The sequence below is a fragment of the Urocitellus parryii genome, chromosome 1 (assembly GCF_045843805.1).
Source record: "Urocitellus parryii isolate mUroPar1 chromosome 1, mUroPar1.hap1, whole genome shotgun sequence".
In the NCBI taxonomy this organism is placed as follows: Eukaryota; Metazoa; Chordata; class Mammalia; order Rodentia; family Sciuridae; genus Urocitellus; species Urocitellus parryii.
This window is the reverse complement of record NC_135531.1, coordinates 9,801,892-9,828,092: the sequence shown is the minus strand read 5'-3', so window position 1 is coordinate 9,828,092 and position 26,201 is coordinate 9,801,892. Positions and strand designations below refer to the sequence as shown.

General features: G+C 42.8%; 1 protein-coding gene across 2 annotated transcripts in view; it reads left to right on the top strand.

Annotated features, from left to right (window-relative positions):
* Ctnnd2 (catenin delta 2) overlaps positions 1-26,201 on the top strand; it is a 706,435-nt gene that overhangs the window by 496,153 nt on the left and 184,081 nt on the right. For both annotated transcript variants that reach the window (XM_077795427.1, XM_077795424.1), the window contains exon 10: positions 1,095-1,308. In XM_077795427.1, the coding sequence (XP_077651553.1) occupies positions 1,095-1,308 (214 nt within the window). The remainder of the gene's footprint in view (positions 1-1,094; positions 1,309-26,201) is intronic.

The window sequence follows — 26,201 nt, the reverse complement described above, 5'->3', positions numbered from 1 at the left end:
GCAGAGGGTGGGTGTGGTTCAGATTGTAGTTTTAAGCAATGTGGTTAGAGGAACTTCATAGAGAAGCTAGCATCTGCATAACACCAAGAGTGGGGGGAGGAGTTGGCCATGGGTCCTGGCATATCAGTGAGATGGATGGGTTTTCTGTAATAAGAAAGTTAAGCAGAGAAGGTACCAATGCTGGGAAACATTGAAGTTTAAAGGAGAAGGACGTTACAAAATGAATTCTTGTATTTTCCCATGTTAAATGCAGAGGTATTCAGACACAGCATCACCCCTGGCAACTGTGAAATAGTCTGCATGTTAACTAGTCACTTTGTTTTGCTTCCAGTTTAAATTTTAAAAGAGGTCCCAACATCAAAGGGCAGTAAGGAAAGCAGGCATTTTGCAAACACATTGCAAAGGTTGTTTCACATTTACTTGTAAAAGATTGAAATTGTCTCTGGGTAAAAAGGACACGAAAATTTAATGCAGCTTTTGTTGTTGTTGTTTTTAATCAAATACCTAAGTGCAACTACTTAGCTCAACATGTTCTGTCTCTCATTGTGAGTGACATTCTCATCTTCCCAGATCTTCTGAGATAAATAAAACTCCTTGTGCCAAGGATTCCAGTTTCTCATTTAGCTCCTGGTTCCTTTGAATCATTTGGAGTGTTTCCCTATTAAATAGCATAATTTCAGCATTTCCTGCATCAATCCTGCAGCCTTGTAAGACAGTGGTTAAATTTAATAAGCCTAAGGAATGGGGACCATTCTCCTGCCTTTTGCTCCTCCATCTGCTTCATGCCGTGAATGTGTGGCATATTTTTAGAGAGAAATGTCTGAGACACCCATTCTAAAGTGAAAATCACCTTTCCAAAATTCTATAGCTTGAAAGAAATACATTTAAATTTTTATTGGTAGGATATTAAAGCAAGTACAGGCAATAAAATCAGGGAACACTTAATGGCTTTCTTTTCCCTTTGCATGTCTTAATTCAGTTCAGTGCAATTAATTGTAGCAGATTCTTCATATAAAAAAAAAAAAACCATGTTTTGCTTTAGGTAGTGAAACCGTGCTCACTGAGGTGAAAAGTCGTGTCCTCTGCTCTTTCAGATAAGGAGACAAGGGGGCATACAGCTCCTGGTGGACCTGCTGGATCACCGGATGACCGAAGTCCACCGCAGTGCCTGCGGCGCCCTGAGGAACTTGGTGTATGGAAAGGCCAACGATGATAACAAAATCGCCCTGAAAAACTGCGGTGGCATCCCGGCACTGGTGAGGTTACTCCGCAAGACTACGGACCTGGAGATCCGGGAGCTGGTCACAGGTTAGCCTCGCTACTCAGTCATTACACTGGATCTCAAGACAGATTCTCCATTACCCAGCCATACGTTAAGAGTGCAAAGCCAATGTTGTGGTTCTGGGCTTCTCAGAGTGCTCATAACAGGGGCCATCTCAGTTTGTGTTTTCAGATGAATAATGTAGTAGCCATTGCCACACGCCTGGATTGATCGTGTTAAATCAGTAGAAGCCAGTACATGTAGCCCTCCCTAAAATTCTGTGGTCGTATTTCAGCCCTCGTCAGTTCATTTATAAGCAGTGGAGCATCTTACAATACCACAGGCCATCATTTGAATTACATGAAGAATAACTGATAGAAGGAAAGGGCTCCTGAGTTATTGGTAATAAGTGTGCAGTCTGGTTTATAGGCTGGTTAATAGTAGAGAGCTTATCATACTTAGTAGCACTTTATTTATCGAGTTATGTATTTATGCCTATTCAAAGTCCCAAGGTTATATGACTACACATTAAGGAGTTTTTCAAACGTTGACATGAAAGAAAGCCTCCCGAGATCGTAGAAATGTGGGTTTTATAAACCAGGTACTCATAGCCTCTTGAGGGCTTAATGAAAATACACAGACATTCAGCATGCACCTTTCTCAGAATATGTGTTAACATAGCAAACCTTGGCTATTAGCAATCCTCCCCTGCTTTTTAAGTGTGAGATGTACCTGCTGGAATGCTAGTGACATAGGTGGCCCCTGTGTGGGATCCACATTGCCTAATGCTTCCTCTTCTTAACTGTGCTCACTGCTGTTCTAGGTGACGTTTGGTTTCAGCCTCATCCGCATATCCCTAGAAGCAAGTATTTGGCAAATGGACTTTAAAGTTGACAGTCCAAAAAGATCTTCTAATCCTCTGTAATCCCTCACTCACCTTCTGTCTCCACTCTAAATAATTTCCTCATATCGGTGCTGATGCAACAGCTGCAAATTTGTTTATTAAAAAAAAATAGACTACTCAACCCAGAGAATCATAAATATGTATTCAGTCTTGGGTCAAGACTGCCAGCTTCAATATATTTTCTTGAATTTTCATTCTTTAGGATGATTGTCACATCTCTTTCTCACTTTTTAGCTGAATTAGAACCAAATTAATTTTCTTTTCTTTTTTCTATTTTCTTTCCGTAAGTAGAAAATTGTCTTTGTGGGGGAAAAGAATCATTGTTATGGGTTGTAGTGCTGTAAAAATAGTGTTTCACACTAAAGTAACCTGGGTCAGGAGATGCAAGAGTACCACCGTGCACACCTCGTGATGTCCGGGGTGGTTTTGAGGTGTGCTGATCCACTGGAAACACTCCCTGTCATTGCGGCCATGAACACCCGTCCCTCTTTGCATGGGTTGCATTGAAGCTGGAGATAGCTGTGGAGAAAGGAAGGACTCAGTGCGTGTGGTGAAGCATGCTGCCTCTGTGCTGAGCCCTTCCCCTGGGTGCACAAGTGCTAAGGTCCAGAAGAAGGCCTTCCGCGGACCCACCCCTGGGGCATGTTGCATGCTTTGAAAAAAAAATTGGATCTAACAAAATCTGGGATTGCTCCTATACAAAACCACCGCACCCCCATCACTACCACCAGAGCTCATCTCATTGCCAAAGAAACCGTCCCAGGTGAAAACTTGGCGTGATTGATGGATTGATGGCTTAAAAGAAAAAAGTGTGCTCCCTTGTCACATGACACACCTCAGAACAGAATGCCCTGTGCCACTGCTGTCACTTGAGGTGGCTATAAAGGAACAGAGGACAGCTACATCGCTGCTTTCGTGACTGCTTCTGACAGATCCTAGAGGTCACCCATTTTCAACCAGGGCAACATCAAAAATATCTACGTGAGCCCCATTTAAACATCAAAGGAAGATAACCTCAAAGGCAAACAGACCTCTCCCAAATGTCAGGAAGTTTCCTCTCCTGGTGAAACAGACTGTCGGGAGCAGGCAGGCACTTGATACTCAGAGAGAGGACTTTCACCTCTTATTCTCCTTCTTCTGAGAAGAACAAAGGTTGGTCCCATGGTCACGTCATGACCCATGGTTATTTCATCAGCATGTGCTGGTGACCAAGGCTCTCTCCACCGCACCTCCTAGAAGAAATGCTGTCCACGGTGACAGCCAGACTGACGGAGAGTGACAGTGGTTGCTCCTTCAGCAGGTGTCTCTGCCTTTCCAGAGGCTGGGTTTTACTGTGCTCAGCTGAACTTCAGGCAGGAATTTGTTTCTCAAAGACAAACATGTCACAACATTTTGACAAGCTGCAGTTCATCGTATCTGCAGTTTCATGGATGTTGTTGAAAATGGTGACTACCGTGGCCTGGCTGCGCCTCCAGTGCAGGAGACAGGAAGAGAAGCCCTGAGGACCTTCCAGTGCAGAAGGACCACAGCGCTCCAAGGATGCCTGAGAACCTGCAGGACCCTGCTGACATCGACGTCAACATCACATCAGTGTGCAGGTCTAGCGGAAGCTGGACCCACTGCTGAAGCAGAAGGCAAACCAGGCAAATGGCCTCACCACAGAGAGCCTGCAGGGTCAGTTTCATCCTCAGCTGCAGCTCATGGCCATCTGCAAATGGGCTATGAAGTGGGATCCTGCTCATTTCTGCAGAGCTTTGAGAACCAGATGTTTTATTCCAGAAAACCTGGTTTAACATCCAGGTCTTCAAAGCCTGTGTTTCTTTTCTCCTTCATTTTCTTTGCAGTCCTTCTCCTCCAGACTCGTGTCTCTGGCCAAGTGTGCTGGACTCTGTAGCATGGTAAGCCTTCCTGTGTGGGTACAGGCACCCCATCGTTCCTAAGTTATTCATTTCTCGAATGACCTTGGAGATCTGCAGGCTTCAGGTGCTATTGAAGGGGCACTGATGCTTAGGTCAGCACCCGCTGCTGTGATTGGACGCTGCTGTGAATGGTCAGCACGTGTGCCTTGCTGGCTGCTGACGTGCAGAGACCTCCCTGACAACCATGTCTACGTTTAGAGTTGCCAGATGAGCAGCAAAGGAGGACACGGCTGTGAAGGGTGGAGTACAGTGTAAGAGGAGAGAGACTCAGCCATCTTTTTCAGTCTCGAGGAGCAGCCACAAATCCTTTTGAGAATTAGATTACATATCCGTGTTAGTCATCTTTCATACCTGAAAAGGACAACTTAGAGGAGAGAAAAAGTTCATGTTGGCTCATAGTTTCAGAGGCTCAGTCCACTGTTGGCCATTTCCAGCAGAACCTTGAGGCAGAGGAACATTCCCTACCTCATAGCAGCAAGGAAGCATACAGTGAGCAAGTGAGGCACCAGGGACAAGATAAAAACCCCCAAGGCACACCTGCCACTGACCTATTCCTCCAGCCACACCCTGCTGCCTGTGGATATTGCCTGGTATAGTAGTCCTTCCCAATTATTAATCCATCAACTGTATCCATTCACTGATGAGGTTACAGCTCTCAGAATCTGATCATTTCACCTCTCATCGTGGCCACATTGTCTCCCGACCTTTGGGGGTGACACCTCAGAGCATTCTGGCCCTGGCCCCCTAAAGCTCATGCCATCTCACAGTGCAAAATCCACTCAGTCCATTTACAAGAATCCCCAGAAGCTTAAACATTTGAGCAACATCTAAAACACCAAGTCCAAAGCCTCCTCTGAGACTGAAGGCCAACTCTTGGCTCTGAGCCCCTGTCAAGATCAAAAGAAACTTAACGTATAAACAATATATGATGGCACAGAGTAAACATTTCCATTCATAAAAGGGGGAAATAGGGGGAAATAAAGAAAGCATGGGAGCAAAGCAAAACTGAAATCTAGCCAGGCAACAAGTCCTGTCTGTCCACGTTGGGCACCTGGGGCAAATGCTGGCGAGATGTGATCCCAGAGGGTTGGGCAGCTCCATCTTTGAGCCTTGCCAGTCGCAGCCCACACGGTCTTTCTCTTATGCTGGCTCTATCAGCGGCCAGCACCTCAGCAAATGTTCCTCATTCCTGGCATCTCTTCATCTGGGGGTCTTCATCCCAACTTCAGCTTCACATTTTGTAGCCTCACATGTCACTCTCAGTGATGCCTGCTGGCAGGGACTCTGGCCCTGCCACACTTCACCTGACTCACCAAGCCTTCCTTTGAAATCTCAATGGAAAGTTCTGGGCCCCCCCTAACTCTGGCATTCTGCATTCCTGCAGAACCAGCCCACATGAATGATGCCAATGTCTGCTGCCAGTCCAATAACAACCGCACCACTCCAGACCACAGCTGCAGCGGCCTCTGATAGACTGGGCAGCTGAGCACAGTGAAATGCACCCTGGGGGAACAACTTCCTAGGCACCCCTGTGTAGATGGGGTTCCCCTTGGCCTCTGGAACAAGTTTCTCTTCTACACCCTCCAGTCTTCAATAGGCCTCATCTGGCTGATTCCTGAGATGTCCTCTGGGCATTTTTTCTGTTGTTGTTATGCAAAGTACTTAGCTTCTCTTTAGTGGTGTCAAATCTTTCAATAATCACACTTTCTTTGGCCTCAATTTTACATGCACTTCTTTTTTTCTTAATATTTTTAGTTAAATGTGGATACAGTGTCCTTATTTTGTTTATTTACTTTTATGTGGTGCTGAGGATCAAACCCAGTGCCTCACATGTGGGAGGCAAGAGCTCTATGGCTGAGCCACACCCCAGCCACCACATGCACTTCTTATCCGTTCAAACTGGGAGTTTTTCAAATCTTTCCTCTCTGCTTTTTGCTCTTAATTCTCACAATACACTTGGCTAAAAGCTTTCAGCAATATCAAAGTCACTGCCTGAATGCCGAGCTGCCTTAAAATTTCCTCTGCCCAATTCATTAATCCATCACTTTTTAAGTTCAGCTTTGCAGAAAGCCTCAGTACATGGACAAAATGTAGAAAAGTTCTTTGCCAGAATGTAATTGGTCTCCAGGCCAATTCCCAAGTAGATCCTTGTTAGCCTTGGAAACATGAGCACAGTCTTAATGTTTGCTTTCCTATTGTCATTCTGGTCATCTGAGCTCTCCCCAGAATCACCCATTAAACTCTATTTACAGCCTCCATTCCCAAACTTTTCCAAACTTCTCCCACAAACCAGTTTCAATTGCTTTTGAACTACATGGTCAGGTGTTGGCAAACCAAGGATCCCACATCTCAATACCAACTTCTGTGTTACCTTTCCATTCCTGTGACTAAAATATACTTGATATAACACTTTAGAGGAGGAAAAGTTCATTTTGGCTCTTGGTGTTCAGAGGTTCAGTCCATGGATATCTGATTTGATCATGGCATCATGATTATCGTGAACATCTTGGCAGAAGGGTAGGATGGAGAAAAACTGTAGAGCATATGGCAGCCAGAAAGCAGGGAGCAAGCAAGTGAGGTTCCAGGGATAAAATATAAACCCCAAAGGCATGCCTCTACACCCTACAGTTGATACCAGGTGCAGTAGTCCTTTCAAATTATTAATCCACCAATGGATTAATCCGCTGATTAGGTAACAACTCTCATAATCTAATAATTTCATTTCATCATTGCTACATTTTCTCCTGAGCTTATATCTCATATTCTAACCATAATAAGCTCCAAGCATGAATTAAACAAAACAGTGACTTAAGTGTTACAACTATACCTTTTGCTTCCTTTGCAATTCTTCATCAGACTTCATAGAAAAAAAACATTACAGAGGGATGGAGAGCAACATCCTCCTTTGAAGTATTCCCTAGATATTTGTAAGGAAAGATGTGTTTCATATGAATACAAAATTTAAAATGCCATGGGGTTTAGTGATCAATTTTTAGACAGTCTTTTTTATAAACTAATTTTGAGATGAGTCTTAGCTGTATATCTAGAAGTACTACGGTATGAAGAATGCCAAATTACAAATAATTGAAGAATTAAAGAAATTATGTTGCAAAGCTTTAAATTATTTATTGAATATTTCTTGGAAAAGTGAACAATAATAAAATGCTAAACTGAGTTATTTATACGTATTTAAATTCAATGCATAAACATGCATGCTGAATAAAACAGCTGCCTGTTTGTACTGCAATATCTATCCACAGCAGAAGACCTCTTGCCTCTACTTGTTAGGCCTTGAAACAAATAATTTTCTTCCTGTGCAAGAATTACGATGAGGTGACAATCACAACTTTACTTAAATCCAGTTGAAGCTATTTTGTGCTACCATTACTCAAAATCCTCCTAAGCAATAAACTTTGATGAGAAAGGCTGCTTGTCTTTGGGCTTGACTAATATAATTTTTCTCTCTCTAAATAAGGAAATATCCAACCTATATTTTGAAATGATCGACTAATGATTTCAGAATGCTTTACACGTCATAATTAAAGGTTTTATTAAACCACAAAACTTGATAAGTTTTATTTTGTTTGAAAGCCAGTGGCCTTGAGAGCTTTACTTCCCCAAGAGTAAGTGTAGTGCAATGTCTGCCTCCCACACCTGCGTCTCTCTCCTCCTGATTAAGGGGCCTGGCCACCAACCCACCTCATGCCATTTTCACCATCCTTGCTTCCCTCTTGTCTCCACAGATCTCCTCCCAGAACCACTGTTCCAGGGGAGCACCCATCCCCTGGATCCAGTGCTGCTCCCCCTCTTGCTTTCCTCTCCAAGTTCCTAAAAAGGGGTGCACAGGAGATGAAATTCAGAAGATGTCACTTAAACTCACACATGATTGATACATGCCAGATATGGATTTTTAGATAGAAAAATCATTCTTCCCAAAAACATTTTCTATAATTTAATTTTACCCTTGATATTCTAAAACTCACTGCTGACATCTGATGAGACATCTTAGGGGTGTGTGTTTTTAAAAATTCACTGGCAGAGAATCACCGAAACCGTTCTTTTTAAATTTGGTGTTTGTCTAAAACATATCCTTGTTTTAAATATCTAGGGGGTAACTCCAAGGAGGACCTTCCTCTCCTCTACCTCCTGTAGTTTAGAAGATTGTTCTTTAAGAAAAAAAAAATGATCATTTCTCTGTCTCCCTTTTCTTTTCCTCTCTTTCTGGAATCAGAAAGCATATTGTAAATCTCATGGATTATTCCTCCTCCTTATCTCCTTGTATGCTTTGGAGCCCTTTGTCTTTTTATCACATAATTTCTGAGTGATTTATCTCATATCTAACATTTATTTCCAGCCTTTATTTTCCCAAATCTATGAAACTTTTTTTGGTGAGGGCAGGGGCACAGGAGGATATCCTCTTTCTTTTTTAATTCTAATAAAGAACCTCTTAGGTGTGTTTTTTTTTTAATAGCCTCTATTTTTGGTTTATGAATATAAATTACCAATGCACTCTTTGAAGCTACTATTTAGAACTATAGTTGGTTGGTTGGTTGTTCTCGGTAACAGCAATGAGCTCACTGTTGTCTAGTATCAGTTTTTCTGTTTCTTATGAGGGCCTTCCTCATTGATTTTGAGGGCATACTGTAAATGCAGGGTGATTCTTGGATTTTCTACTTATTTTTAAGACAGGAAGAAAATGGGATTTGTCTGAGCTCTGTGCACATTGGTGAAGCTCATTAACTGTGAAGTGAGGCTTTACCTCAGGGGGAGCGGGGTCTGGGGTGCAGACTTAATTAGTAGAAATTCTGTCCAAGACTCAGATATCCATGGTAGCTTTTTATTTCTCCCCAATGTGACCAACTTCTTTTGAAACGTTTCTGAGTTGTTAGTCTTGCTTATGTGTCTGGCCTGAAAGGAGGGGTCAGGACTTTTCCGGCTGCTGAGCATTCTTCTTTGCACTTCAACAGGAGAAGAGAACAAGAGGCTGTTTATTTCTAGACCCTCCGTAGCCTCCCTTCTCCTTTCTGTACCCCATCTTCTCTGAGTGTGACTCTTTCCTAGAGTCTCGCTGGATGGTCAGCCTCTACGCTGCGGTGCCCCCTCCGTGCGCATTGAGGCTGGACTGGCTTCCCTGTCATCTCCCCCAGTCAGCTCACCTCCGTCTGTGGGCCTCTTGCAGGAATGTGGTGGAATTTCTCATCTGTGAATTACATCTTCCTTTCTTTGACTTATTCCACTGTATCCCTAATAAATAACACCTCCTGCCCTGCGTTGTTCTGAACAGAGTGCCATATAAAACAAAGCATAAAAATTACTCAATATTCTCTCCTCTTGCTGATGGAAACCAGCTCAGAGGCAGTACTTTAGGCCTGTAAGCCAAGGGAGCTTGCTAGTTCAAGAGAAGCTGGGTGGAACACCCTTCATGGAAGGGCCATGGACCCGGGAGAAGCCCTTCCCCATGAACATGGCGTGGACTGTCTTCTTACCCTCTCTTCCGTATCACCCAGAGGCATGGCTGCTCTCTCCCAAGCAGGAGCTAAGCAGTTTATCAAAACAGCCCTTCCATCTTCTGGGGGACTTGAGCCGGGTAGTTACCTGGAATTCATAAGAGTCACTGAATTGGGTCAGAAGAGTCACTGAATTGGGTCAGAAGAGCAAACTATGTAAGTCAATTGCAGGGTGGCTATTTTCACAGGATTTAAAATTAAATTCCAGTTTTATTTTGTATCCAGAATCATAACCAGCCATGTGGTCCAACCTAGCACATTAGTGGTGCGGCAGTAAGGTGTTGCTTAATCTCACATCTCACGAAGATGAAAATGAAGAGAGACATTCCAGGAACAAAATGGCAGCACTGTGGAGATGCCCTGAATTTTAATATCAACCCTACCAAATATCAAATTCCCAAGGAGAAATTAAAAATCAAAGTTTTAAATCCCCTTTCATGTTGAAGTCCAAAAACATTAAAGTTCAAAGGAATTAAAGTTGAAAAATCAATATCGCTTGCCATTATGTGTTCAAATTCAAAGTCCACGATTCTGAAGTTAACTAAATGTAAAAGCCATCCTCCCCAACTTTTCTATTCTGCGCCATCTCAACCAGTAGGTTTCTCTTCCCTCTGTTGGGTGAGTTCTTTCAGAGGTCCAGGCCAGGGCTGCCTCAAATTGGACCTGTAACAAATCACCACAAATGCAGCAGCTTAAAACAAGACACTTCTTTGACCTTGCAGTTCTGGAAGTCAGAAGCCTGGCACAGGTCTTTCTGGGCTAAAATCAAGGTATCATCAGGGCCTTGTTCCTTTCTGGATTCTTAAATAGCTTTCTATAACTGTGACAAAATACCCGAGATAAATAACTTAGAATGAGGAGAGATGAATTTTGGCTCAGAGTTTCAGAGATGACAGTTCTTGGACAATTGATTGCAATGCTTTTAGGCCAGTGATGTGGAGTAGATGGCAGAGGGCAAGTGCTGACCTCATGGAGGCCAGAAGCAGAAGGAAAGAAAGGGCAGAGTCTCAGTTTTCCCTTCAAGGACATGCCCACAATGATGTTTCAGGAGGCCCTATCTCCTAAAGCTCCCATCTCAGTAGCCCACAGGTGGCACTCATGCCTTCAACACATGCCCTTAGGGACACTCCAGATATATACCATAGCATGATGGCTCTGGGGACAGTCTGTTGCCTTGCATTTTCAGAAACTGCCCATATTCCCTTTTTTTGGGACCCCTTTCTTTTCTCCTCAAAGCCAGCAACACTGCATCTCTGATGATTCTTTTGCAGCACATTTTCTTCTGACCACTGTGGGGTGATGAATGGGGCCCATCGGGTTAGGCCAGGACACTCTTCAGGATGACCTTGGTAACTTGATGCCACCTGCAAAATGCCTGTTGTCCTGGACAGAGCAGAGTCTTGGGTACCGAGGGTTAGGATGTGGGCATCTTGGAAGAACTAGTATTCAGCTGGCCACAATGTCTGGAGGAAGATGAGGAAACAGACTTTCCTTCAATTTAGTTAGTCACATGATGCCAACTGGGTAGTACCTGACTCCAAAGGACCATAATCCATGAATTTAAACTGAATCAAGAGAAAACTTCCAGGTGATAGTTAATTTTGCTATTAACCATTTACCAGTTGAAAAGAGAATTATCTATGCATGTCTCTAGAAAAGTGATGGTGGTTGACAAATGTAGATGCTGCCACAATTGCCATTATATGCTGGAAGTAGTAACAACTCTCATCCCTTGTCCCCAGGTCTGTTGGCCCTGGTTTGAGCATGGAGGCAGAGCACTTGAAAGATATGAAAGGAGATTTATTGTCTAGATGTGGAAGGCTTTGCCTCTGTGCCTGGTGACGAGTCTGAGGTTGACATTGGTCAGCAGGCACAAGTAGGGAAGAAGAGTTGAATGCAGAGCATGGGGGAGGGGGGTGAGGACCCTCTGGCTGCACACGGAAAGCAGCACCTCTCCTGGGCCTGTCTGTCTGCATTTCAGCCACTTGAGTGATGCACAGAAGCTGTGGCCCTTTTCCTGAGGGCTCTGCAGGAGCCTGGACCTGGGAAGCTGGAAGAGGAGGTGAGGTGCAGGCTGGAGGAGAGTACGGGGTCTGCCTGCTGCCCCACCCAGAAGGCAGAGAGCAGAGCAGGGATGCACACAGCAGCACCTGCTCCCCCTGCCTCCGTGGAATTGGTTGGATTCCTGTCCTCACAAAGGATGCAGAATCAGCCTCAACAGACTATAGGGTGGACACTGCTCCTGATGCTGCCCCAGTGTGTGCAACTAGTCACCTCCTGTGTTCCCTGATCCTTGGCCCCCATCAGCTTTCTCCTCTCCAGGCCCTGGGACCCACGTCTCTCTAGACCCTTTTTACTCGTGTACTGGGGCCTTCTGTGATTCATTTCCCTCTGCTCATCCCCTGCATCTCTTGGGAAGGCTTAGTGGAGTTTCTAACTGTTGAACCTGCCGCTTAGGATGAGCTCTTTGCTTCCTAGTGTGTGTGTGGGGACAGCAATGTTGGCTGGGATGGAGTTCTGCCTGCTTCTACTTTTTCCAAAAGCGTTGTGCTAAATGCACTGTGCTTTTCGAACATTCCTCCAGGTTCTGGAGCAGAGATGGAAGCTAATTTTTCTGTAAAGTCAAAGAAATTACTTGGGCTTGTAAGCTGTAGGGTCTGTTTTATCTACTGAGCTCTACCTACCCTGGATGGAAGCAGGCATAGAGAATACACAAATAAGTGGCTGTGGCTATGCATCAATTAAACGTTATCTCTAGAGGCAGATGGTGGGCTTTCAGGCCACAATGTACAGAACCCTCCATCACACCTTTCCTCCCACAACCAAGTTTTGATAAAATGACGAGGAGGACACACAGTCAACTTTTTGCTGCTGAAGATCATGATATAAGGCTGTTAAGGAAGCGGGTTTGCTCATACAGTCCCTATAATTAGGCAGACTTCTCCATCATAATGGGCAGCAGTTGGGCCAGGGTGGCCTCCCTTCTCCTCTGCTAGCTCCCAGGTCACATCATATGGAGACCAGGGGAACCAAACTTCCCTGTGACCACTCATTCACAAGAAGGAAGAAGGGCAAAGCTGGCCCAAGGAAGGCAAGCCCACTGATGGCTTGGATAAGTCTTCACTTCTCAGGAGAAGAGCAGATGAAGGATTGGGAGTGGCCAGTTCTACATTATTTGTGCTCCATTCACAGGAAGGAAACATCTGGCCTGGGGAAGAATCGTTCCCACTAGCACATTGCTGTCCATTCCAGGGATGCCTGAGTGGCAGAGGGTTAAGTGTTTGTCCTGCGTTGGCCACTTGACCACAGGTCATCTCCTAACCAGCTTGGTAGCTCACACATTCTTTGTATGGTTTTTGCCTATTGTTATCCCTCATCTTTTTAGCTATTTTAAAGTTATTTCTCTCTAGGAGTTAGTCCAGTTACGTCTGCAGAGGAAGGGCAAAAACTCACAATCCTCAGCATTACCCTGATCCCTGATTCTCTCCCCAACCAGATCAAGTCTAATCAAATCAGAAAAACCACATCATTTAATTTCCTGTTCACCCCACCCTCCATCCAAGAGGTAGAAGCAGCCCTGTATGCTGTGAATCTCATTCATTCATTTGTTAAACAATTTGCTGAGTGCTTGCTCTACAGAAGTGAGGTTAAGATGCTTGGGATACAAGGAGTGAAGAGTCAGCACCTGCGAGCCACAGGTCAGCCTTCCCTAGGTTATGGCTTCCTTCTTAATGGTCTAGATCGTGGTGCCTGCTTTTCAGGAAGCCTGATAGAGGAAGAGAGAAAAAAGGATCACAGCTGAGAGGTGTTTCTGAACTATATCAAGAGTCTAAGTGAAATTTCATAATCCATGAACAGAACCATTTCAGAAGGTTTCAGTCTTGATACTCGGATGCAGCCATTTGTGTTGTGGTGGATGAGACAGGTAACAAACCCAGACCAATAAATCAGTACTTTTAGGGAGTGCAAGAGCTCTGAAGGAAAACCAAGCAGGCTGAGGAGATTTCAAGGGTAGATCTACTTAGAATGAAGCTCTGCTTGAAGAAATAGAAAGCACATCTCATGCCCTGTTGGACTAGAGGGGAGTTTCTGCCTCCCACCCATGAAGTCTGGAGGTGAGTGCTTCAGGGTGGCAATGGAGCTCAGCACCATTGAGTCTTCAGGAACCCAGACCCCTTCCAGCCACTTCCTTAGGGAACGACTCACTGATGGAAGACCAAGATGGTGGCACCTACACTCAGGGAGCAGGAGTTTGGTAGAAAGTATTTTTAAAAGAGTTACAGGTTAAGCAACTTTATCTGCGGTAAGATGAACCTGCTGACATTTATGGCCAGATAAGTCAATTTTATACACCTTCTTTATTAACTGAGTCACGGGGCATGGTGTGGGGATGCTTTAAGAGCCTATATGTTCCATTATTTCCTGTGGTTGCACTCTTATTGCTTCCCAGTGCGCCTACGCTGAGAAGTACAGCGTTCTCTGATCTCTTGTATAACAAGAAAGAGTAAACAAACATTCCTGAATGCCAGTCCTTGCAATCATTGTCCTCTGTGCTTTTGTGTCTGCTATTGCCCTAAATATTCCAGATGGTCCCTGAGATCAGATTTAAAAACCTTGCTCAAAGTCACAGCTGATCTGTGAAACATCCTCTCCTTCTGAATCCTGTCTGCTTTATGTCCGTGGTCACCCAGTATTCCCAGTCAAAAGAGATCCTTGGGACACAGGATGAGTGGGCAGGGAGCAGATTTGAATCCCATATCTCTGTGCAATATTCTGGGATGCTACACATTTAACAAGACCCTGTGGTGGTGGTTATGATCATGAATGTTTGTGAAACACCAATTTCTACTCTCATAGATCCTCAGTTATGGTGGGAGCAGACTGGTGGAGACTTGGAAGGCACAGATGTGTTTCAGGAGATGCCAAAACAAGTTGGTGCTAATAGTAACTAAATTACCCAGTGAGAATGTTTAGCCCATTTATCATTAGAATGAGTTTGAGGTTACCTTTACATTCAAACATTCTTTTTTTTTTAAATTTTTATTGTTGGTTGTTCAAAACATTACATAGTTCTTGACATATCATACATATTTCACATTTTGATTCAAGTGGGTTATGAACTCCCATTTTTACCCCATATACAGATTGCAGAATCACATCGGTTACACATCCACTGATTTACATGTTGCCATACTAGTGTCTGTTGTATTCTGCTGCCTTTCCTATCCTCTACTACCCCCCTCCCCTCCCCTCCTCTCCCCTCTTCTCTCTCTACCCCATCTACTGTAATTCATTTCTCCCCCTTGTTATTTTTTTCCCTTTCCCCTCACTTCCTCTTGTATGTAATTTTGTATAACCCTGAGGGTCTCCTTCCATTTCCATGCAATTTCCCTTCTCTCTCCCTTTCCCTCCCACCTCTCATCCCTGTTTAATGTTAATCTTCTTCTCATGCTCTTCGTCCCTACTCTGTTCTTAGTTACTCTCCTTATATCAAAGAAGACATTTGGCATTTGTTTTTTAGGGATTGGCTAGCTTCACTTAGCATAATCTGCTCTAATGCCATCCATTTCCCTGCAAATTCTATGATTTTGTCATTTTTTAATGCAGAGTAATACTCCATTGTGTATAAATGCCACATTTTTTTTTTATCCATACATCTATTGAAGAGCATCTAGGTTGGTTCCACAGTCTTGCTATTATGAATTGTGCTGCTATGAACATTGATGTAGCAGTGTTCCTGTAGTATGCTCTTTTTAGGTCTTTAGGGAATAGACCGAGAAGGGGAATAGCTGGGTCAAATGGTGATTCCATTCCCAGCTTTCCAAGGAATCTCCATACTGCTTTCCAAATTGGCCGCACCAATTTGCAGTCCCACCAACAATGTACAAGTGTACCCTTTTCCCCACATCCTCGCCAGCACTTGTTGTTGTTTGACTTCATAATGGCTGCCAATCTTACTGGAGTGAGATGGTATCTTAGGGTGGTTTTGATTTGCATTTCTCTGACTGCTAGAGATGGTGAGCATTTTTTCATGTACTTGTTGATTGATTGTATGTCCTCCTCTGAGAAGTGTCGGTTCAGGTCCTTGGCCCATTTGTTGATTGGGTTATTTGTTTTCTTATTGTTTAATTTTTTGAGTTCTTTGTATACTCTGGATATTAGGGCTCTATCTGAAGTGTGAGGAGTAAAGATTTGTTCCCAGGATGTAGGCTCCCTATTTACCTCTCTTATTGTTTCTTTTGCTGAGAAAATAACTTTTTAGTTTGAGTAAGTCCCATTTGTTGATTCTAGTTATTAACTCTTGTACTATGGGTGTCCTATTGAGGAATTTGGAGCTCGACCCCACAGTATGTAGATCATAGCCAACTTTTTCTTCTATCAAACGCCGTGTCTTTGATTTGATATCAAGCTCCTTGATCCATTTTGAGTTAACTTTTGTGCATGGCGAGAGAAAGGGATTCAGTTTCATTTTGTTGCATATGGATTTCCAGTTTTCCCAGCACCATTTGTTGAAGATGCTATCCTTCCTCCATTGCACGCGTTTAGCCCCTTTATCAAATATAAGATAGTTGTAATTTTGTGGATTGGTTTCTGTGTCCTCTATTCTGTACCATTGGTCCACCCTCCTGTTTTGGTACCAGTACCATGCTGTTTTTGTTACTATTGCTCTGTAGTATAGTTTGAAGTCTGGTATCGCTATACCGCCTGATTCACACTTCCTGCTTAGAGTTATTTTTGCTATTCTTGAGTGAAAGAGAAAACAGTGAAATAACTTCTAATGAAGATGACAGAAATTGCCCGTAACAGTGGTGACCAACTTCTACTGAGTACAGTGATCCAGAGTGGGGCTTGCAGTTATTATGTCCTCGACTTCCCTGCAAAGCTTCTTGGTCTTTAATAAGAACATGCTATGTGATCGTCATCTATTCTACATCCCATCTGAGGTTGCTCTCATTATTCACATCCATGATCATTAGTGCTGGTGTCCTGAGAGGTACCCATCCCTATCTACCCTCCTGTTTGAGAGCAGCCAAAATTTTATACAAGTTCAAATGAAAGTATTGACAGGAGCTTTCTGTTCTTTGTTTATTTGCCAGAATTGAAATGTGTGGTGCCTTCTTGCTTGTCAGGCCTGACAATGCTTAACTGATTTGTGGCTCTACTTTGTGACTCACGAGTTACAAGTTAATTAGAAACACTTTTCTCTAATTATATTTGAGAGTTTGCTCTATTTGCTCTACAATTATCACAAAAATTACATTAACTAGTGTTAACGAACATAGCATAGAATATCCACTGAAGGAGAGAAACAAATTATACAATGTCTACATCCCTTGCCCAACACCTGGTTTCCTCTCCAACAGATGTTTTTATTTGTTATTCCCAATAACGCATCCAGAATAAACTTCCTTCCTGGATGTGCCTTAGAAGATCTGGCAGAGAAGCGGTGGTTTGTACAGATAGTGGGCTGCTGTCTTCACTGATGGTGCATTGGCCACCACAACAGCCAGGTACCGCCAACCACAAGCCTTCCCAATGGAATGCCCAGAAGAGGAATCTCTGTGAGCGCTTTCTTACCACAGGGACCTGCGTCCCAAGAGACCTGTAATCCCAGGGGAGTACAGAAATGGTGCTCATCCATGGTCTTCTCATCTTCCTTCTTTCTTTCCTGCATCCTCAAAATATGTCTGAGCAGCCCTGCAGTCCAGGGATGCACAATGTAAAAGTGAGGCAGACGTGAGCTCTGGCCAGAAGTGGTCGAGTAAGTGTGAGAGAGGAATGGATAGGCAGCTGTTCCCCAAGGTAAACCTTGGCAAGAGGTGCTTAGAGGAGGGAAAACTTCAATTGAGAGATCAAGAAAGATCTCAGGTGGAAAGCAATATTTCAAAAGGGTCTTAAAGATGGGCATGGGTTTGGCTTTCAGATAATAGGAGCAGGAAAAGAAGAGTTAAGAAAGTTGTGGTGTGGTCTTCCCAAACACACCCCTTTTAAAAGAGCAGTTGTACACCGAGTCGTTCCTCTGCTGGCCTGGGTGAACACGTGCGTTCTTGCACACGCACTCCCGGTCAGAGTAGGGCCCTCGGCACAGCCACTGTCACCACCGGCCTTTCACCAAGTTCTAGTGTTTCCTGCTGTCTGGTCTTCTCTCCTCTTCCATATTTGCCTTTAAATCCTGTACTTTCCATGTGCCTTTGGTTATAAGGAATAATGAGGAAGGTGCTGTACGATCTGCACAAAATTTGACAACTCAAATATTTCTAGGGGACCTTCCAGCGGCAGTGGCGTCCTCTTTGATGAGAGAGAAAAAAAAAAGTTTGCATGTACTATTGACTCAAAAGTGCATGTGAATTAATTAAAGAGGATCAATTAATTAAAAGGGGTTGACAGTTGACCAACTGAAAAGCGTGGTCATTTTTCCATGTAATTTAAAAATCATGTAGCCTTGAAGTATGAAGGTGTTTAGTGCCTCAAGTACAGCATCCTTACAGTAAGGATGCATCTCAGCCCCAAATTAAATAAATAAATAGACAACGTACCCTGCATTCTGCTTGACTTTCGCTGGAATAATTTTTTGAGAAATTAATTTTAATTCATCAGCTCAATTTTATTTTCAAGTGGCATACCTGCTCTCTTCACAAATATGACTTCCAGAGCTTATCTGTGCAGTTACTTAATTAAAAGCAAACATGAGCGTGCACTCTAATCTGTTTCCCAGATATATTTCACAGACAGCCACATTTTGCATTCACAAGGGTCAGTAGTAAAAACGGCTGCTTCTATTCCTCACATTGTATGTCAAGAAACTTTTCTAGATTAAAAAAAGAATGATCCTCTATCCTTTATGCTTTATTCAAAATTCTTCTTCTCGTCAGTTAGCTAGAGGCACAAATATGCTTGGAAATATCAGACTGAGAAATACAGACTCCAAAGCATTCAGAAAACATTTTCATTAATAAAAAGAGATCTTGGCTGCTAACTCTGGCCGTTTTTGTTTTGCTTCAGTTCTTTGTATGCTTTTTAAGTGGTTTTATAGTTTTGATGTAGCAGTTGTTTAATTTTGTGTTGGTTCTAAGCATGTTCAGGGCAAGGAAGGCAAAGAGTTTAAAAACGAGAGGGAGAGAGCACAAAGCTGAGACTGTGCGCCTCAAGGCAGTGGCTGCCTCTCTGCAGGGAGTCTCTCCCAGGAGCTGGTGCCTGGAGACGCCAGTCTCCCTGCTCTTAGCCCTGGGGTGTTTCCTGATATGCTTACCACTATACACAAGATCGTGTCTGTCTTTCTCTAAAGACGTTTGTGTTCAGGTAGTTTTAATGTGTTTTACCTTCTGTGCTGTCTTCGGGAAGATTCCTAGTGCTTTGTGACATTCACAGGAAGTAGAAATTTGTATTTAACACATAGTTGTGCTTATAAGATGAGCATGGATCATTTAGGCTTCTCAAGCAGTTTATCAGTTTAATAACTTTCTGCAAAACTGCCCTTGCTATTAACTTAGTTATTGGAGTGTGTAAACACAGATGTGAAATTTTATTGTCATAGAAAAACTTCACATTGAGCATGGCTAGGCATTTATAACTTGAATCTAATGAAAACGTGATTGAAAAGAAAGGATCATGTGATCTCAGAATGAGAATTCTCCCAAAAGCAAAGCATTAAGTCTGATTAAATAAACAGTCAGTGAAAGGAGAGGAATACCTCTCTGTAGTTGACTGATCAGACTCCAAATACTAGGGTCTTATTAAAAGTCCCTTACCTCTAGGGAGCCTCCCCACCATCTCTAGGTAGCTTTGCTAATGCTTCCATTAGGACTGCAATGGAATGCAACACTTTCTGAGTTGCTATGGAAACAGCTATATCTATGCAAATTACTTGTTAAAAAATCATTAGGCCACTGAAAGTCAGTCTGACATATGAAATTTACAAGCACTTCAGCCCAAGACTACCGTTGGCATTGTTTCTCCTCTTAAACTGTCCCTAGTTACTTTTGCTGTCTGTTTTATGCAAAGATAATATTACTGAATCCTTGGAGGAGACCACCAACAGTAAGAGTTGAGGATAGGAAGTTGAGGGCAATCACTTACGGTAAGAATGTGAAGGGCGTATTTGGGTTTTGGAAGAACAAAACGACCTAGGAATAGGGATAGAGGTTGAAGTTAAGGGAAATCTACTTATAGAAGCAACTACCTCCCATCCAACTTCTCCTGCAAAAAATAAAAATGTTGGGCTTACACACACACACACACACAGGCATGCACACACACAAACACACACACACACACAGAGGAATGTACACACATGTGCACATGCAGGAGAGCAAGCACACATACAAGCCTGCTTGCACAGTGTAGGTATGCACACACAGACATGCATGGGCAAACATGCACACACAAAGCCAGGTGCATGTGCACAGCATGTGTATACAGGTGTGCGCACACCAACACACACACACACACACACACACACACACACACACAGGTGCCCTGAGCCCCAGGAGGCTACAGCAGCAAGGAGGCAGTATGTGACCCAGAGAGGAAGAATGGCCTGCTGCCCTTTGCTCGCAGTTTGTGCAGGAGCACCTGAAGAGGTCTTGAGCACTGGGCATTCCAGAGCAGCCTCTGCACCCTTGTCTTGTCCCCTGAGATGGAGATGTGTTTCTGGTGGCTGAGCTGGGACAGAGGCCAGCCCGTGACTCCACCTCCCTGTTGCTACACCCTGCTCCTGGCCCTTGGAGGCTGCTTTTCCTTTCGGTCAGCTCTCTCCTTGCAGCTTTCCTGCCCCGTCAGTGAGGCCCAGCCAGCTGCCCAACCCGCTCAGCTAGGGCCCAGTCCCCACACTGGGTTCTCGCCCAGAGCTTCCTCGTCCACACGCTACAGATTCAGTGCCGCCCATCTGAAAGCTTGAGATCAAAAGTGTTTCAGGTGTCAGATATTTAAAGATTTGGGAATATTTGCATATACATAATGAGACATCTTGGAAATGGGACTCAGATCTAAACATAAAATTAATTCATTTTTCATGTCCTTATTTACACAGTCTGAAGGTAATCTCATACAATATATTTAATAATTTCATACATTAAACAAAATTTTGTGTATCATATCTGAAGTGGGCAGGAGGGTCTTGCCCCTTGGGAATGCTGAATTTTGTGAGTCACACATTTTTTATTTGCTCCTTTTAGTTATACTTGACAATAGAATGTATTGTCATATGTACACATGGAGTAAAACTTCTCATTTTTGTGGCTCTACATGATGTGGATTTACAATGGTTGTATACTCATTTATGAACATAAGAAAATTATGTCCAATTCATTCCGCCGTCTTTCCTATTCCCATCCCTCCTCCCTTCTCTTCATTCCCCTTTGTCTGATCCAGTGAAGGTCTATTCTTCCTCTCTCCACCACCCTTATTGTGTGTTAGCATCCACATATCAGATAGAACATTCAGCCTTGATTTTGGGGGATTGGCTTGTTTCACTTAGCATGATAGTCTCAAGTTCCATCCATTTACCAGCAAATGCCACAATTTCATTCTTCTTTATGGCTGAGTAACATTCCATTGTGTATATAACTACATTTTCTTTATCTGTTTACCTATTGAAGGGCACCTAAGTTGGTTCCATAACTTAGCTATTGTGAATTGAGCTGCTAGAAACATTGATGGCGAGTCACATGTTTTTTACCTCAACCCATCACATGAGATCAGGTGTGGAATTTTCCACTTGTGGCATCTTATCAGTGCCCATAAAGGCTCAGATTTGGGAACATTTTGGATTTTGGAGTCTCAGATTAGGAATGTTCATCTTGAAGTAGACTCTGCCTCATGTTGTCAAGCTGCCAAGGGTGCTCTGTCCTGTCTAATCTCATCAGCAGACAGAGGCATCAGCTCAGTTGGGAGCCAGTATCCCTGCTGCATGTGAAACGGTTATGATGGCCGCCCATTTGTCATTACAACTGCGTGTGTCTTGGCTTGTTTCTCTAAGGAGCCACGTCACACTCTCAGTGATAGGAGATGGCAGGACTATGTGTGTTGCTCAGCTTTGCCCTTGGGCAGAGGTGGACAAGAGCCCAGAATTACCAGCCCATCCCACAGGCCCCATACTGCAGCCTGTTGGAGGGACCAGGGACATTAGCCCATGTCCTTTCAGGCACCTATGTGCCTTCTACAGCAAGTAAGATTCTTTGGTGAGAAAGGCACATAGTCCTTACATGCAGTGTGTAAAATTTAAAACCAAACACAAGTATGTGGTGTTTGTTTTTGTTTTAATAATATAAGTATTAACCCAGAATTCCACTTCCAAAATAAATGTGTTGCATTATAAGGTGACATTACCCCACTTTCCTTGCTAATTTAGACGTAGTGTCCTGGACTGAGCCTCTCCTTACTGAAGGTCAATGCTGTATTTCCTCAAAGAGCAGAGCCCTTGTTCATTATTGAGGCAAAGGGAAAGTACGGCATTGTCATTGCCCCCTCTTTTGGGTTAAGGAGTCACTAAAAGGTTACTGCCATCTATCCCAAACTAAAAGTTCCTCCTTGTTTATTCATCATTTTAAAACACAAAGTCACACTTTCTCCAAACCAATTACACATATTTTTTAAATGTTAGGTAATATCCAGGGTTACTGATTCTGGGTATAATTTAAGCTTTTAATATGTTCTTAGACCTCAGAGTTACTAACTTTTAGGAATGGAGGGCAGAATATTTTGTAAAACCACATTTTCTATGAGAAAACATCTTTTTGTGAAAAGAATTGAAAATTGGATACATGATGGATATCAGAATTACCTCTTGGTAGTTATGCATATTTAAAGGCATAGCTCATATTTTAAAGGATAGCCTTGTTCTTAGAAAATATAATAATAAAATGCTTTGCTTTATCTTTAAAAATGAATGTCCACACAGTTTAATGTTGAAGTATTTCCATTCAGAAGAATGTAACAACCTAAAATGGAAAAATTTTTAATCAAACTATGAAAAAATCATCTGCTTACTTTTGTACATACCATCCCCAGAATTAATGGTTGTAAAGTGTATGAACTGCCATCTTACGGGGTGATTTTAAATAAGAATTTTCTAGCGATGAGCGATTGTAGTTCTGCAGTCTCCAGAACATCAGTAAGACAAGTCTTTCTAACAGCTAGATTTAAATATAAGGTCAAGAATATATCGTGTTTGTCTTCCTGGTACAATAAATAGATACCAGTTGTTGCATTCTTTTTCAGCTTGAAATGATTAAATGTTGAGATCCCTCTTGGTCTAATTAATGTCAACAATAAAAATTTATGTACTCTAAATTTCAAATTTATAGACACTCTTAAAAAGGGGGAAGTTCTGTGGGGCTCTACCGACTTCTCTCATGTGAAATATTCCGGGCTTTTCCTCCTCCCCTTGCTCTCACCTTGCTGAAATTTGTCAAGCTGCCCAGGGGGCTCTGTCCTGTCTAATCCTGTCCCGTCTTCCTCATGAGGCACCATTAAGTCATGCTCCTGCCCCGGGGGTGAAGTGGCAGGCTTTCCACTCAGCCTGTGGTAGATACCTGACACCGTCTCCGTGGTCCACAACATTAATCCACAAGCTCCTTGGGGAGGGGCAGTTTCATACCATGTTTGTGTCCTCCGTGTCCAGCTCAGCCTATCGTAAGAGCTCCACAAATCACTCTTGGGCCAGTCCCCCTTAGGGACCTGCCTATCCGGGGCTCACAGGGGTCCTCAGCACACAGCCACTGTGATCTTCTGCTTTTAGCTTCCTGAGGAAAGGCTCAGACCAGGGCTGACTTGTCCTGTTCACTGATCCTCCGTCTTGACTTTACGGCAGGACATTGGGTGCTCTGTGAGATGTGAAGGGTGACAGCATTTAGCTCTTCTACAGGAAATGGCTTGACACCATTATGGGAAGTGAAATGGGACTCCGATCCCATCTCTGTCTGAAACAGCGCACACCTGTCTTGACTCCTTGGCGGGCTCCCGTCTTCTACCTCTGCTGCTTTGCCTTCATCAGCACCAGCTGTGCCACCGCCATGCCAGTCACCGCGGGACATCAGCAAGTGTCGGTTTGCATTTGTCTGTCTCGTGTGAACTGCTTGACAGTTTTAGAAGGAATTGAGGCCTACCTGTTTTCCTAAATTGAAGGAGAACTTTTTTCCTCCCATGGTATGATTTTTATCATCACAAACCATAATTCTCCTGAAGAAATAATTGACATCATTTCTAGTTGTTTCCATAAAGAATATTTCAACATCGTAGATCACAGTGTTGACTTTTACCATATATTTTTCAGAATTTAAACGGATAATGTAAACTTTTTCATCTAATGTTTATTCCATGCCGTTTAATATTTTATATATTTTATATCTAAGAATTCTAACTAAACAAGACCAAAACTTGATGTCTCTCAAAATCTCACCTCCATAAAATATTTTTCAGTAGTGCCTGTATTTTATACATATATTTTGGTTGATTTTCTATGTTAAAGAGTCTTAAATAAGTAATGCCTTGGATCCTTGAGTATTTCAAATTATCTCTTTTTTTCTTTTTTGACATTTTTAAGAACCATAGATCTCTTTGGTCAGCATTAGGCGTTGCCTTGTGGTAGATACGCAGTTCGTAGTTAACTGAAAACCAAATCCCTCAGTTTCATCACTGAACCTCAGCGTCCTGTCTACATCTGGAAACACACTTGCCTTAAGTATGAAGCACAGAGAATCTCCCTCACTGTCTTTCAGAGATGAGACTTTAACATATAGAGTCCCCGCAGAAAGCCAAAGGGCTTGAGCAAAGGGGTGGACACCATCTTTCTTGCAGGGTCTATATGCTCTATCTCTTTACAACATTTTTGATCAAAAGATTGTGTACCTGGATCTCATTCGCTCAGCCCCCCAGACAGATTATATTCTAATGTCATTCTCCTTACTGTTCTTAGACATTTACATAAGCATTTGTATGAAAAGCAATATCAGCAAATCTTACAAACCGGGTCTTTTAGATGCTCTTATATCATTTGTGTTTCAATCTGTGGATGAGGGACACGAATAGATGGTTGTTGAGGAAGACAGTGACATGATCCTTCCTGCAGGGAGGAGCATCGGTCTGACAGCAGTGACCTGGTGGGTTGGAATGAGCAGCCTGTCTTGAGGTAAACAGAGGTGGGAGAACTCGTAGGTTATTGTGATGCCTTAAGCTAGAAATAATGACTTGGAAACATGATGGCAGAGTCCAATTAGGGTCATGCTGGATTGGATTCCCATTATGGGGAGCTGGGTTAAGGATATCGATCTCCACAGAGTAGACTGGTTTGGAGGAAGAAATAGAAATAACTAGCAGATCAATAAGACCTCCGTCCTTGAAGGAACTCATCCTACTTGAAACTATATCACTGCCGCCATCCTCAACCAACAAACACAATCAGATAAACACATTTAGAAATGAATGGCTTAGGGCTTTGTTCCCTTAGGCTCTGGCAACAGGGAAAGGATCTGCGTTGAAACAATGTGTACATGTTAATGTCCATCGTCAACAGTACCCATCTATCCAGGGGCTACCTGTTTCCAGAGGCTTTTGCAACATGGTGTTTGTAATTGTTTAAATTTCCTCTTACCAAAACACAAGATAGAAAGAAGAATCATGCCAGGAGATGAGGTAAAGTCAAATGTCCCCAGATTTCCAAAAGTGGGATCATTTGTAGAAAACAAATGAAATAAAAGATCCTGTGAAAAATGAAGTCTGGACATCAATGGACTCAGAGTCCCCAAAATTAAAGATTAGAAAAAGGAACAATAATAATCGTGGGCACGGATACTAGTTCTGATACTCTCTGAATTCTTTGGGTGCCCCACAACTAGACAACTTTTATGAACTTTAATTATGTGTCTGTGTCAGTGCAACATCCAATTGGAAAATAAAAATATCCAAATGTATGAACTGCCATTTCAGGAAATAACTTGCAAACAGGTAAAATGCTCATATCAAGAAATATAATTAAAGGGAATACCAATGGGAAGGAGATGCTACTTTTGCTATTAGATGTCCAAACCTGAAAATGGTTGCTGGCCCCAGTGTTAGCAGAGACAGTAAAATGTGCACCATTGGGTGAGACTGTCATGGTAGCATCTCCTTGGAGAGCATTTTAGCAACATACCTCAATATTTTAAATGTTCATACTCTTTACCCAGTGAGTCAAGTTTAATAAATTTATTTTGAGGAGCTATTAAGAACAGCTTTCAAAGCAGATGAGTGTAAGTACGAAAAAATATTTATAGCACTTTCTAGTATGTAGTAAAGAGCCAATATCAGAAAAAGAAATTAGAAAAATCCTAAATGGCTGTCAGTACATAACTGGATCAAAATGGTTCACCGAAAATACCATCACCAGTCATTAAAAATGAAAATGTGGCTTAGATATTTGTTGATATCAAAATATGTTCCTATGTTGAATGCAAAAGGCAAGTTAAATACCTGTGTGTATTATCTTTCTGTAAAGTTGGGAAGTGGGTGTATGATAAGCATAGAAGTGTACAGGAACATGTTCCCCCAAATCTGATTATCTATGGGGAGATTTATTTTGTACTTTGCCTTTTTCCCTTTTCATCAGACTGGAGATGTTAAAGTTACCAGAGAAA